Genomic DNA, 14,274 nt, shown 5'->3' with positions numbered 1-14,274 from the left:
GCTAGAAATGGACACAGAGAGTATGTGATGGCTCTGAGCACTCACAGGTCCAAGTTGAAGATCAACTAGGCCTCTGCTGTCAGTGCTAAGAGTGTCTTGTTTTAGTGTAGTGATTCAGGATCCTTTGTGTTCATGTGGCCAGGTAGATGGGAAGCTTGCTAGAGTCAGAGTTTGTGAGTATCTAATACCCTGAGGGGTTATGAAGGCCTGAAGGCTGGAGTGCCCCCAATGCCTAAACTCATGTCTACGCCCTTACTCAGAATGGCCAGTTCAGGCAGTTCCAGCATGGAAAGGAAAAAGACCACAGGGCTCCAGGATCTCAATTTTTTTTTCTAGTAGCTATTACCGGCTATCTGAGGCAACTCCTTTCCAGCATAGTCTGGCAGGTGAGGGTGCTGTCATATTGAACATCTACCTCTGGGAAGATGTTACCCTAATGGATCCAGTGCCTCCAGGCTTACTCAAAGGCTCTTGGGTTTCCCAGGTCAGGCTCAGGCAGACCCCATATGCAGATCCCCACCTACCCTGTGGCTCTCCTACAGGAAGTGTCCTAGTTTGGAATCAACAGCCATGGGGTATTTATGAAAATGTAGCATTTATGGTGAGACCTGAGAGATTGACAGCAGTGAGGTTCCCTGGGTCTGTGGCTGGTATGAACTGTCCCTGAAGCTGTGATCTGGGTGACACCGTGCTGAACTTATTCTCTGGGCATTTACAGGCCCTTCTGTGAGGCCTGGCCAACTGGTCTTCTATCTGCCTGGGTCCTAGAAAAGCTGTGAGGACCTTAAGAAGGCTGCAGCTCCCTGGTTAAGGTGTTCTCTGCCGTGTGCCTGCTATGAGATTCCTCTCCAGTATCATCAGAAGTTGACTAGTACATCATAGCTGGGCAGGAATGGGCCACAGAGGGCCCAGCAGCAGAGCGTGAGCCAAGACCTTTACCTGCCTACATAGTTGTGCCCGAGAAGGAAGGAGTCGTGACCTTCCCCATACTCAGAGCCCACTTACACCAGCCTGGATGACACTGTGCCTGCTCCTCTGGTATGGGTGACCCATCTTCCTTTCTGTGTCTTATGGACATGGATGTCAGAGGTGACTCTCTGTTCGGAATGCCTAGGTAGAGGTGCTGCTGGTAAAAGTGAGGCAGGTGGGGGCAGGTGTGGGTTTGTCACGTCTTTCCTCTTCTTCGAAACTGTTTACCAACCTCATCCTCATTTTTCTCAGGTGCTACAAATTGACAGCTGCATGTGCAGGTACATAAATAGGACCACTGAGTTCTTCCTTGTGTGCCCTGAGTGAGAACCTCCCTCAGCTGATAACAGTGTCTGGGAAAGGGAAGGCTGGGACCAGACAGCCCTAGGCAATCAGAAAGACCAGAAGGAATCTTGTGCGTGGTCACTGTCCATGGCCTCACATATCTGTCCAAAAGGGAAGAAAAGACAGTCCAGAGTCTTGACCTCGGTGTGTCCACCACATGGCCAAGAAGGGAGGAGCCTGATGGATCTGCGTTTTTTTTGTTTGGTTGTTTGTTTTTGTTTTTTGTTTCAGACAGGGCTTCTCTGTGTAGCCTTGGCTGTCCTGGATGTTGGAGAGCTAGTGGGTCTCGAACTCACAGAGATCCACCTGCCACTGCTTCACCCTAGTTCTGGGATTACAGGCATGCACCACGGAGCCCAGCTCTGGATCTGCATTTTTATATTGTGTTTATATCTCTCCCACCCATAACAGAATGATGGCAGGCATTGATTAATGCAAGACAACAGGTTAGATGAGGATTGGACACAACAGCGGTGGTGTTCCAGGTAGTAAACTGAGGAACAGGCAAGAACTCCCGCAGCAGAAGGCCTAAGGGTAGGAAAAGAGACTGGAGTAAGATGCCATGGAAGATGTGTTGGAGTGGAGAGGAATACAGTCAGGTAGAGATCAGCCGTCCTGCTAGAGGCACATTGCACAAAGCTCTATCTATAGGTACGCGGATAGGACCACTGAGTTCTTCCTTGTGTGCCCTGAGTGGATGCCAAGCCCACCACAGTGATAAACTAGCAGAACAGTGGAAGTTCTGTGTCTCTGGGAAGGAATACCTGTGGAGTGGCAAGGGTGGTCCCCATTGTGTAACTGGACCTACCATGAGACCATGCATCTGCTAGTCAAGGTCTTCAGTCCTGCCAGTCAATGATGGCCCTCGGGCAGGCACGAACTGAGGCTATAGACTCTGAACCTGCCTAGACAGGTCCTCAGTCCCTGTGTTGTTCACACACACACACTATAACTCCCCCACCAGCCTGAACTGAAGTTGCTTCTATACTTTCTTTCAGGTTGAGGCCTCTGGTGTCTGCACAGCCCACTAAGAAGGCAGCTGTGGGAGAGGTATGTTGTCCTGCACGGCTCGGGCAGGGCCTCAGAATCACAAGTTGCCATTAGGCCTGGCTGGGAGAGGCCCAGCTTGTTGCTGCTACAGTGCTGGCCTGCACTGTACAGTTCAGCAGAGAATCCTGAAGCTCAGGGTATGAGGGCTTCTGGGTCACAAAAGTGGTAAGGGCCAGTTATATCCTGCTGCTCTAGGGCTGAGGGTGAGCTAACCCCACTGTCGACTAGTGTGGGCAGAGGCTAGATTGCATACCACAGGGCGCTCCCTCTGTTGATAATAGTGTTTGGGAAAAACAGGGCTGGTACTTCATTGCTCCAGGAGACCAGAAGGCATTCATACATAGTAGGAGGTCGCTGACCCTCTGACCAGCTCAGATGTGGGACAGGAGCTCTGAGGAGTATCCATGCCCAGACTGAGAACCTCAGGGCCCCTTATAGTCAGGAGGGTAGCACACATTCTGCTTTTATCCCAGAGTTGGGCCCTCTCTTTCCAGGCCTTGCTTTTAAGTTCTCCTGCCTTGGGAGCTGAGCCCATCAAGCCGTCAGCAGTCTTGGTGGAGAGTGGCCCTGTGTCGTACCATCCTGAGGAGGATGCAGATGAGGAGGACGCTGAGGAAGAGGATGGGGAGCCCTGCGTCAGCGCTCTTCAGATGATGGGTGGCAATGGTGGGTAGGGCCTAGCAGGACTCTGAGGGCGCACCCAGAGACACAAAGACATAGCCATTTACCTGAGTTATTTTCAAGTATGAATGAGCCCACTGGCCACAAACTTAAGTTTCTCTCTGCAAAAAAAAAAAAAAAAAGGAATTAGAACAGGGACACTGAAAATTGGCCATATTGATTCTGAGGCCTTTAAATATGCTAGAAGGAACTAGGCAAGCACTAGGAGGCCAGCTCCACAGGGAAAGTGAGCTATCTGCTATGAGGATCATGGTTTCTAGACTTGTTGGGAGTCAGCCAATAGGAAAATGAATGTCATGGGCTGGCCATGACATTTGTTACAGTGCCCAGCAAGGAGCCAAGGCCTCTCCACAGGCCAGTCCACCAGCCCCAAAGACATGTGGGACTAGATTGAAATGATGGTCCTTCAGTTGGTAGTTTACATTACAGTCCTGTGAGATGAGCAGTGGGGTTAGAGTTGGGAGCTGGGGCATGAGGGTGGCTCCCCATGGCAGTAGAAGGACACCACTGTCCTCTGTGCTTTGCAGATTACGGCTGTGATGGTGATGAGGATGACGGCTACTGAGTGGAACTCAAGGCCAGGCAGCATCCTGGTGCTGGACTCCAAGTGTGTTTGTCTTACGGCGGTCAGATGGGCCCTGGGACCACAGCTCACAGGCATGATTCCTGAGACTCGACCAGTCAAGCACTGCCCCACTTGATTTGAAGCACTCTTCCCATGGCCACATTGTGGCCCCATCGGACTTACTGTTGGGAATCATGTTTTGAGCAATGTAAGGGATATTTTTTGCCCAGCAAAGGAAACTAGCTGTGTGTTTATGTGTAGTGAAACATGGTCAGGGAGTAGCCAGGTCTGGATCCCAGTTCATGGCCTAGCCCACTAGTCATTGTTCAACAGAAATCCTCAGGCAGTCACTGCATGCTCCCATCATAAGAAGATGGAAGCACAAGGGCTTCAGTCAAGAAGCAGAGCCCTGGTCTTACCTGCTGCCTGTGTTCTCTGCCCTGCCCTTCCCATCCTGGAGAGAGAGGTATTAGGCAGGACACATGTGGCCATTAATGATAGGCAGCCATAGTGTGGAGCCCCTGCCTGTAACTGCAGCTCCAGCTTCCCACCATCTCCAATGCCCATCTATTGTCTTCAGCCACCGAGACCATTACAGTCTTTAGCCTCCTGCTTAGGACTCATAAGTAGTGTACCCAGGAGCCTTTGAGGCTACTCAGTAGCAGATTAGTCAAGTTAATCAGTGCCCAGAAAGTAGAGACCAGCAGGCCGAACATGCCTTCATGCAGTTTCCTGCTGATGTCCAGCACAACCTGTGTGGAGTCTGGGCTCTACTCCTGCCCCATCACTTGGAATGAGCCTTTAGTACTGAATAGAACCCTCCGCCAAGGAGCCTACAAGCTGTCTCCTGGGCTGAGACTGAGTGCTTGACTGTTCAGAGGTGGGGCCAGGCCTGAGATGCTGAGCCGGGGGCAGCTGCAAACAGAAGTAGACGGCAGGACAGATAGGAAGTGATTTTGATGAGAAGATTGCAGGATGGCTTTGGATTCTACCTGGGATGTGTAACTGTAGTCAAGGGCCCTTCCCGGAAGTGGGGTCAGAACTGTGGTGGAGTGTTTTAGGATGTTTGTGTGCATATATATGGCAGGACTTGCCTGTGGCATAGAGAGAGTATGGGGTAACGGATGAGAGGTAAGAACTGAGGACATAGAGACAAGTACCCTGGGAAAGGAACTGAGACCAGCTCCCCAGCTGTGCCTTTTCTGCCAGGAGACAGTAGGAGGAGGGCTTGTCTGTGCTGGGAAATAAGCAAGGGCCAGTAAGGCAAGAGTGGTGGTGTGAAGTAATTGAATTCCATATCACTGTGGATAGAGTTGAAGAAAGTTGGGACAGAGGGAGGGGGACAGTGGTGAGGACTGTCCCTAGAAGATAGGTGACATATCTTCTTTGTGGAAGGGTCCTGAAATGGTTGAGGAGTAAGGTCCCAGTAGGGGGCAGCAGTGAAGTAGGCAAGATGCCTCTGAGCTGAGGTCACAGCCTTGTATTTGAGCGACCAGCAGCACTAATGTGAGGTTCCAGGAGGCACTGTGTCTTTATGACCCCATTCTGCATGCAGTTAATCCATTTCTGTGTGTTCTTTTCTGACTGGGATTATCACAGTAGGATCCCTCTGCCTGGGATCTTCCAGAGTGCCTCAGACAGCCTCCTGGGGAAGAACCAGGCCTCACCACACTGAACCTTAGAAAAGGGGAAGAGGGAGGCCATTGGATCCTGCATTCTAGACTGGGACCCTGTCTGGTGTGCACACTTCAGTGCTGAACAGACAGGAAATCTCCCAGACTCCTCTGTCCTCTCCTACTGCCTTCCTGCCAAGCAGAGGGAGGTGCAGGGGAACTACCTATAGGATGCACTGTCCAGGTTTCCTCCCAACAACATGAACAGAGGAGCCTAGTACTTGGTTCTCACACCATCCTTTGCAAACTGGGTGGTCACTGGGACAAGACAGGAACAGTCAGCAAGGTTCCTGATAACCCTAGATGGCTGAGGCTTGGCAGAGTGTGTGCCTGTCTGTAGGGGTAACTGGGGCCTCCTCCCAGGAGCTGGGCCACAGAATGAGAAGTTATAGCCACGCAAAGCTCTCGGTCACTGTTCCCACTTGGAGTTGTTCCCTCCAGAGCATGGGGCCCAGTGAAAGGCTTGTCCAGCCTATGATGGGCCCTGATTTTCTAACCCAGCTGTTTTACCCTACTGTACACCTACTAGAGCAGGAGTGAAATGAGTCCCCCCATTGGGCCCACTCCTTTGCCCAGATACCTATCTAGGAACCATGGGACATACTTGCCTTGTCAGTGGGAGAGAAATGAATGGAATGGAGCATGGGTCCAGCTGGATGGCTGTCTGCCACCCTCTGAGTTTTGCCTCTGTGCTTAAAGTCTCTGTTACCAGATGCTTGGCTAGATGGCATGGACCCTGCAAGAAACTCCCTGAGGCTAGAGAAGCAGGGCCTCAATGGGTATTGCTACTGAGGGAATGGAGTGCCTGCATCTTAGGATACCTGTTAAACCCAGCATTTTTCCTTTGGCCTGCCTTTTAAGAGGCATAGAACAGGAGTTAAGAAATGGGGACTGAAGGAGGTTGCTGTTTGTAGATCGCTTCTTTCAGAATAGATGACCTGGGTTCTAATTGTTCTCTGCTCAGCAGTTTCTGATGAGTTAGGCCCTGGACGAAGGGACTATAGGCAGTAGCTGGAACTGGAGCTAGGGTGGTTTCTCAGGGGTCCTTCCAGTATAGGGAGCCAAGACTGGGCCAGCCCCTGAAGTCCTTGACTTTAGTGAAGAGATCCAGACAGCTAAACCCCATTGGATATCTGGAGCCACAGCCTACTTCAGTCCCATATCCAGCCCCTCCATAACCCTTGCAAGCTCTGGGTGCACCCCAGCTGGAACTAAATACCCTATGTAAGTTAGGGTAGAGGGGAGTCTGACTTCATTTGTCCCTCCCTCCTTGTCCCTCTCTGAAGCTTTGGGGTATAACTCTTGTCAGGCAAGCCTGTGGCAAGAACCCAAATCTTGGGTCTCTTCTGGGCACAGACAAAACACCTGCTTACTTAGTTTCCAACCCATTTTTGTGACTGCTGGGGTGGGAGGCAGCAAGGTAGTCTTCCATACCCCATGAGTGAGGGCCTCTGATAGCTGTACCCAGGTGTGGTGACTGCAGTACAGGTTAGTGTTACTTAGTGGTGTCTTTTGAGGGTGTCCCTACTTACCTACTGTGGCTCTTCCTGGCCTGTTCCTCTGCACCTATCTTAGCAGCCTCCTCCAGGGGCCCAGCCAAGGACAACAGTCTTGCTCCAAGGAAGCCCTGGATAACGCTGACCTTGCTTATCCCTGTCAGGGTTGGGGTTTCCACATGACCCTGGAGGCAGGCAAGCATGATTTTAGTCAGTCGTGAGAGTGTACACTTCAGATCATTGCTGCCTGAGCCTCCCCGGTGGTCTTGACCTAGGTGGAGTTTAATATTCAGTACCATTGTTTTGTGGGGTCACAGACCAGAGCCCAAAGCCAGCAAGTCCTCATGTTACACTGCACTGGGCCAGTAAACCCCAGTGGGGGTGGTGAAACAACAGGGCAGATGTTTCAGCACGTATCAGGCCAGCTGGGCAGAAGCGGGCGTGGCACAGTGGAGTGAAGGAGAAGCCAGGCACTGGGCCTGGACCTCAGAGGTATGGGATCCATGTGTATACCAGCTGCCTCTAGCTGAACTGGTGTTATTTGGCCACAAGCGTGGGTGCGCCCTCTCGTGGCTATGTGCAGCGGTGTTTCTGAAGGACTTCGCTGGATGTACTCTAGCAGTCAGACCTGACCTCAGGTACTTTCACTGCTTGGGTGCTGCAGTAGGACTGACCCTATCCCTGGACCCTCCCCCTCTGCAGTCCAACAAATAAAAGGTGCTCCTGAATCAGGCAAGCTTAGAGGACCGCCAGGGATGTGGGCTAGCACACAGCTGGAGCAACACACCTTCCAGGCTTCATTAGTCCTAAGGTACCAACACCCTCGAACCTACCAGTTCACAGCCTGTGGGTAACAACTTTGAGAGTCGAATGACCCTTTCACAGGGGTTGTTTAAAATCATCGGAAAATACAGATATTTACAATTCATAACAGTAACAATGAAAAAGTGATTTATAGCCTGGAGGGGGGAGTTCATAACATGGGGAAGGTTGAGAACCACTGCTTGAACCCCTTATCTATCCCACAGGACTGGGCCACTATGTCAAAGTGCCCTAGCATCTTAGGGGGCACTGTGATATCAAGTCTAAGTACAGTGGTTAGGGGTCTTCAGTCTATGGGGGAATGAGTTGTGCACAAACGGGACTCAGCTGTCTACCTGAGACTGTTCTAGTGAGGTGGGCCACTTAATCGGGTTTGCTTAATCAGAACCTGTCTATACCCTGAACTACATGCCTGAAGGGCCAGCTAGTCCCTAGGGTGCCTGGGACAGGCTGGCAAAGGGTGAGACCAGGTTGTAAGCTGCACTTGGCGCCAGAGGCCTGCCCAGGCCGTGGGCAGTGGTAATGGGCAGACTTTATGGTTTTCCTGTTGCGAGAGGAACCTAGCTCAGGGGAGCTATTGTCCCCAAACAATGGGCCTGGCTAAGACCCATAAGGGCAGTGGCCCCAAACTGGGGGACCTCATCTATCTCGACCACCTCCTACTTTCAGTCCTCAACCTGACCTTGAGTCTCGCCTGTCCTGAGCCTTATTCTGCCATACTCTTGGTTCCTCCCATCCCAGATGACCCTGGCTGGAGAGGAGCATGGAGATCCTCCCAGAGCGTCTCCAAAGGGCTTTACTGCATAATGTGCCTTATGTCCCAGCCCACCTTGAAGGCAGCAGAATGGAGAGGGTGTCAGTGGCCCCTGAGCAGCGAAGCTGAGCTCTGGGGCCAGCCCTGCTGTTTGATGGCCCAGGAGGCCCCAGCTTGGGCCAAGTATGAAGAAGTCTGGCAGGCTGAAGGCAGGTGTAACTCCTGTTCCCTAGTATGAAGGTTATAAATAGCTATCTGCCAGGCACCTGGCCTCAGCAGAGCCTGGAGAGATTATCACAGCCTGACCACGCAGCATGTCTGGGGAATGGCCAGGTTCCCCTGCCCTGGGGAGCTGGATTGACCCGTGCGCCCTAGCATAGGTACAAGCAAGGGTCAGACTAATGGGTGGAGGTGCAGCCTGTGATAGCTGTTAAGCAGGATCAGCATGCCTTTTGCAGGGTGTGTGTTCAGAGGGTTAGAGTGGGTGGCAGTGGGGCATGCCGGAAATCCCCGCACTTGGTAAGGCTTTGATACCAGCCTGTTCTACAGAGTGATTCCAGGACAGCCAGAGCTACACAGAGAAACCCTGTCCAGGGCGGGGAGGAGGGTGGTTTAGGCTTGCTGAGGTGGCTTTCATTACCTTAGGAGCCCTTGCTGCAGATTATGCTGGCTTGAGCTTCCCAATTCCTGGAAAGCCAGGCACCACTGCCCTCATCACCTACAGGACAAGCGCACTTCACAGGAGGGCAGACAGTGTACTCCACTTGGAGGTGAAAAATAGGTAATAAGCCAGTCAGTGGTGGCACACACCTTCAATCCCAGAACTCAGGAGGCAAAGGCAGGTAGAACCCTGAATCCTGCCTGGTCTACAGAGTGAGTTCCAAGAAGGCCAGGGCTACAACAGAAAAACCAAATAATAGTAGTAGAAAGCAGTTTTTAAACCAGACTCCTGTCTGTTAGCGCATGTGTGCTCACACACACACAGAAACGCCCTTCCATGACAAGTATGGCAGAAAAGCTGAAGTCCATCCTATGTCCATCACCTGCTGAGAGAAAAAAGACTGGCTACCCAGGTCACCCCGAGGCCCCGGTCACCTCCAATCACAAAAAAATGTTTCTCAGTCATGAGTTATTCACCGGACAGACACTGGCAATGCCTCGGAGTAAAGCTGGTGATAGGGGACAGCCCTCTCCTCCAGCTGCTTGTGGGAAAGATTAGCATGTGATGTGTCTGCCCATTGACATGAATTCAGAAATACAGCAAGCAAACTAGTGTGATGGCAGATGTCTGGTCCCAGCACAGTGCTAGAAGCAGAGGCAGCCTCGACTACAGAGTGAGACAGAACAAAAGGAGGCAGAGGAAACTGCAGAGGGCAATACAGGAACAATGAGGCAATGCTTGCTAGACAGCCAGGCAGTACCTGAGTGGTGTAGCATGCTGGCCTTCTCTGTTAAAAACAGTGCCTGGGAAGAATAGAACATGCCAAAGAGCTGGGAGGTACGCTGTACAGGCACGGGATGTGGGCTGAAGAAAGAAAAGACTGTCCCCAAGTAAGGGTCTAGACAGAGGCTCCTAGGGGTGAGTGAAAAATGGGGTCTGCAAGGTGGACAGGGGTCTCTGGGCAGAAAAATCTAGGATGGCCCGGTGATGGTGCTCCAGGCCATTAATCCCAGTACTTGGAAGGCAAGGGTCCATGGGTCTCTGAGTTCAAGGCCAGCCTGGTCTATAGAGCAAGTTCCAGGACAGCCATGGCTACCCACAGAATCTCAGTCTCAAAGAGTCTAGGATGATGAGATGTAATCAGGCTTATAGAAGGTGTGCCCCAGCCTGGCCTTGGACAAGTAGTTTTCAAGAACAAGACTTCTGACGGGCAGTGATGACTCATGCCTTTAATCTCCGCACTCAGGGAGGCAGAGGCAGGCAGATCTCGAGTTCAAGGCCAGCTTGGTCTACAAAGTGATTCCAGGACAACCAAGGCTACACAGAGAAACCCTGTCTTGAAAAACAAAAACAAAACAGGAAACCCCTTACCCCCCCCCCAAAAAAAAAAAGGACTTCCAGCCCACTGACAGTGATTCAGAAAATTGAGCCCTTGGAGTGGAGGCATTGTCACAGGCTCAGGCTGCACACATCTATGTTCAGGCTGGATGGAACACAGGTGTTAACACCCTACTGTTTGCTTTCTCGTGATTTTTTTTCATTAGGTTTATTGATTTTATGTGTTAGTATTTTGGCTGCATACATGTATGTCACCACAGCATGCTTGGTGCTGCAGAGGTCAGCAGAGGGTATCAGATCCCTGGATATAGAGTTAACGGTTCTCTGTGAAACACCATGTGGGTGTGAGAGTGAACCTGGGTCCTCTGCAAGAGCAACAGGTGCTCCCACCCTTGCCATCTCTGTGATTGTCGCTGTGATTTTTAAATGCTGAGCAGACACACCCTGTGTGGGAGGAAAGGGTTCTTTTGGCTTACGTGTCAGTTGACAGTCCATCATTGAAGGAATCAGGGCAGGAACCGTGGAAGATCACTGCTTAGCATCTTGCTCGCCAAGGCTTGCTTTCTTAGACAACCCAGGACACTTTCCCATGATGGCATGACCTGCAGTGGGTTGGGCCCTGACACCTCAAACATCAATCAAGGAAATCCCCAACAGATATGGCCACGGGGCAGACCTGTGGAGGAGCTTCTCAGTTAACATTGCTTCTTCCTAGGCGGCTGGTTCGTGTGGATGGCTAACTGCCACACCACCCCCACCCAGGCCCAACAGGGCAGGATTGCAGGTCTTACGAAGAATACAAGCCCTGTGCAAAGGAGAGAAATGTTTAACCTGTAGGCAAGAGCCCTCCAGACATCCTAGCTTTCCCTACTTCTCCCCCAGCCTCCTGGATGTATGGGCCAAGGGCCTCTCTGTTCTCCCCAAACCCAGCTCCCATCTTTATACACAATCTTTAAAATCCTGGAGTGCACTAGGCAAAGGGTACACTGAGGTGAAGGTGGAGGATCAGTTTTGCCAGGGGCCAGCTAAGAGCCCACTAATGTTCAGAGACAAGCCTGTGGAATGCAGGCACCCAGGGAGGAAAAGGTCCGGGAGAGCCTTCCCAAGGCCCTGAGGTCAGAGATATGTAGGAGTTACAGGACATCGTCCCAGAGCCAATACCAAAACAGGGCACAAACATCTTAGGTATCCAGAAGAGGCAGGCAGTGTGTGAAGGTAAAGCTGATGGAGCTGTAGGATGTAGGGAGGTGTGGGCAGGACCTCATGACAAAGGATGGCATGGGTCTCTGTGGGTAGGAAGTGCCCATAGATTGTGGTGTCCTACTTTTTGTAGAGTGGGACAGGCTGCAGCAGCAAGCTCATGGCCCAGAAGCACAAGTCAGCCTGCTGTGAGCCCTAATGGCCAGGCACATGTGCTGTGAAGGTAGGCAGGAGGACATGGGGCCAAGGCGTCCTCATGCTGGGCGCTGGGTGAGTCACCACTGACCCGACGTCCTGGCGCCAAGGTGGGGGAGCAGGCCACTTTTATGGCAGGAAGCCATGAAGGCTGATAAAAGGCAGGGTTGGAAGCCAAGGGCTTCCCACTTCCTGCAGACTTGAGTGGTAGGGCCAGGAGACCTGTGGGCATCTGCTTTTGCAGGACCAGGTGTCTATAGCCTGGCCTGGCTGTCTCACAAACCAGGACACAGTTGAATAGTGTGACAAGAAAAAAACCCTAGTAGATGCAAGACATCTCAGGCAGCTGCCAGGAGAAGGGTCTTCTAATCAGGACAGTGTGGAGAAGGTAGCCAAGGAGGCAGGCCACTCCCAGGAAGGGCAAAGCGCCCCAGTCTTCGGTTTGTGACTGCAGACGATGCCTACTGGGCCCCACCCAAAGTCCTATCTATGGTGGCCTCCCGGTGCTGCCCAATGAGTGCAGAACTCTGTACCTCAGCACTCAGCCATGCTATGGCCACAACCACCCAGCCTGCCCACCGACAGAGCCATGGAGGCCACCACGGGACTGCTTAGCCTGACCCTGCATCGGCAGGGCCACTCATGCAGCGCTGTCTGCCAGGCACGCTAGTCTTAAGTCACTCCCACTCAGTTCCTGGGGCCCCTGACAGTTGGTTACCATGTGGCATGCTCCCTGCCGGGGCTGGCCTTCTCCCCAGGGCTGCCAACACAGTGGCTTCAGATAACACAAGAAGCTGGGCAGAGTGGTGCATGCCTGTAATCCCAGGACTCAGGGAGGTGAAGGCAGGGAGATCGCTGTGAGTTCGAGGCCAGCCTGGTCTACAAAGCAAATTCAGGACAGCTAAGGCTACACAGAGAAACTGTCTGGAAACACACATGAAGTAGAGCAGATGGGCTAAGGGTGTGTCATCAGGTCCCCTGGCACTTTAATACCCTTGTTCTACTCCTCTGCGCTGCTCTTTCCCAGCACTAGCTCTTCCCTGACCCTAGTCTCTATTTTGCTGCTGCTGTTGCATCGTTTCTCTGTTCACTTCTTCAAGAAGCCTTCCTTGCTCCCTTCCGCCAGAGCTCAGAGCAGCTGCACCCAAGCAGCCTCTGGGGTTCCTCTGTCCCCACTACCCACTGCATCCTGCTTTCCCATTTTTTTCGGGGGAGGGAGCAGGCAGCAGGCCCAAACTTGTTAGGGGAGGGGCTGCTTGCTTGTGGAGATGAAGCAGGAAATGCTGTGGTCTGGGCAGTGGCAAGGGAAGCAGCCCCTTCTGCCCGGGGTCTGCCAATGAGCAGGGCCATCTCCCTTTGCCCAGGAATAGAGGTCTGTCTCAGTTTCCCAGACTTAGGGTCTTTGCCCATACACATGCCATCTCATCTCTTCCCCAAGGCTTCTGTCATTCTGGGGCAACTGAGCTCTTCCTGACAACTACAACAGATTCCTGCCCAGCTCTGTGGGCTCATCCAGAGCCGCCCTAGGTTAGAGTAGGGACTTGGGAGCTCGGAAAAGGGCAGTTTCAATTCCGCTGCCCTCCGGAGTTGGCCCCAATGTGAGCCGGCCAGGCCTCCGGAGCAGGAGAACTCCGCCCAAGGAGGTGAGTTTTCCAGATGTCGTCCCAAAGGGCTCACATCTATCTGTTGGATATGCCTCAATGTCGCCGGGAGCAGGAATTTGGCCTGGTTCTGATGGCCCTGTCTTTACCTTAAGGGTAAAGTGTGGCAAGACGAGCGGGGGTCTGGCTGGAGCAGATGCTGTTCCAGAATGACCCCTGCTGTGGGCACATCTGTAGTCTAGGCAGTCAGCACGGCGAGCCTCCAGACCCTCAACCCTTGCAGATATATCTGCAACACGAAGGCACCCAGGCCACCCAAAACAGAAGCGCAGCTTTGCGAGAACGTTTCCCGGCATTAACACGGATAACGTTTGAGGCTTTGGGAGGAGGAAAAAAAAAAAATCAAAACATCACACCAGCTCTGGCTCTGGTCTGCGGTATCAGGCAGCACCGGAGCCGTCGATCTTTAGCCTCCCTAGAGGAGGAGCCAGAAGAGGCGGTACGGAAGCGGTGAGCTGCGCCAGGCTCTGGGCGGGGCAGCTCCCCCGCGCGCTCCCGAGATTGGTCCGAAAGCAGGGCGCGCCGACTCCCCATTGGTCTCAGCCACCCACGCGCACACCTCGGCGCGATTTAGGCTTCGCGGTGAGCTTCTGTAGGCCACCGTGGAAGCGCTTGGTGGGAAGGGCTGCGCGCGCCGCTCCGTGTCGACCTGGGCCCGGCGCGCAGGGTCTTATCAGTGCGGGCAGCTGGCGGCCCGTCCCCGCACGAGCGCCCCAGCCCAATTCAATGGCCATTGTCCGCCGGCCCCTTTGTTCAGGAGGCGGCCACTTCCTGCAGGACTGAGCAGGGGGCGGGCGGCAGGAAACCGAGATGCAGAGGCCAGCCTGGCCTGGGGTCCTGTCTCGGGGGCTCGGCTCCGTCCGC

General features: G+C 52.9%; 1 protein-coding gene across 2 annotated transcripts in view; it reads left to right on the top strand.

Annotated features, from left to right (window-relative positions):
- Brf1 (BRF1 RNA polymerase III transcription initiation factor subunit) overlaps positions 1-10,526 on the top strand; it is a 54,521-nt gene extending 43,995 nt beyond the window's left edge. For both annotated transcript variants that reach the window (XM_021655251.2, XM_021655250.2), the window contains exons 16-18: positions 2,313-2,364; positions 2,859-3,030; positions 3,573-10,526. In XM_021655251.2, the coding sequence (XP_021510926.1) occupies positions 2,313-2,364; positions 2,859-3,030; positions 3,573-3,610 (262 nt within the window). In that variant the 3' untranslated portion in view covers positions 3,611-10,526. The remainder of the gene's footprint in view (positions 1-2,312; positions 2,365-2,858; positions 3,031-3,572) is intronic.
- The last annotated feature ends 3,748 nt before the right edge of the window (positions 10,527-14,274 follow it).

The sequence above is a fragment of the Meriones unguiculatus genome, chromosome 7 (genome assembly GCF_030254825.1).
Source record: "Meriones unguiculatus strain TT.TT164.6M chromosome 7, Bangor_MerUng_6.1, whole genome shotgun sequence".
Taxonomy (NCBI): domain Eukaryota; kingdom Metazoa; phylum Chordata; class Mammalia; order Rodentia; family Muridae; genus Meriones; species Meriones unguiculatus.
This window is presented reverse-complemented; position numbering and strand designations above follow the sequence as displayed.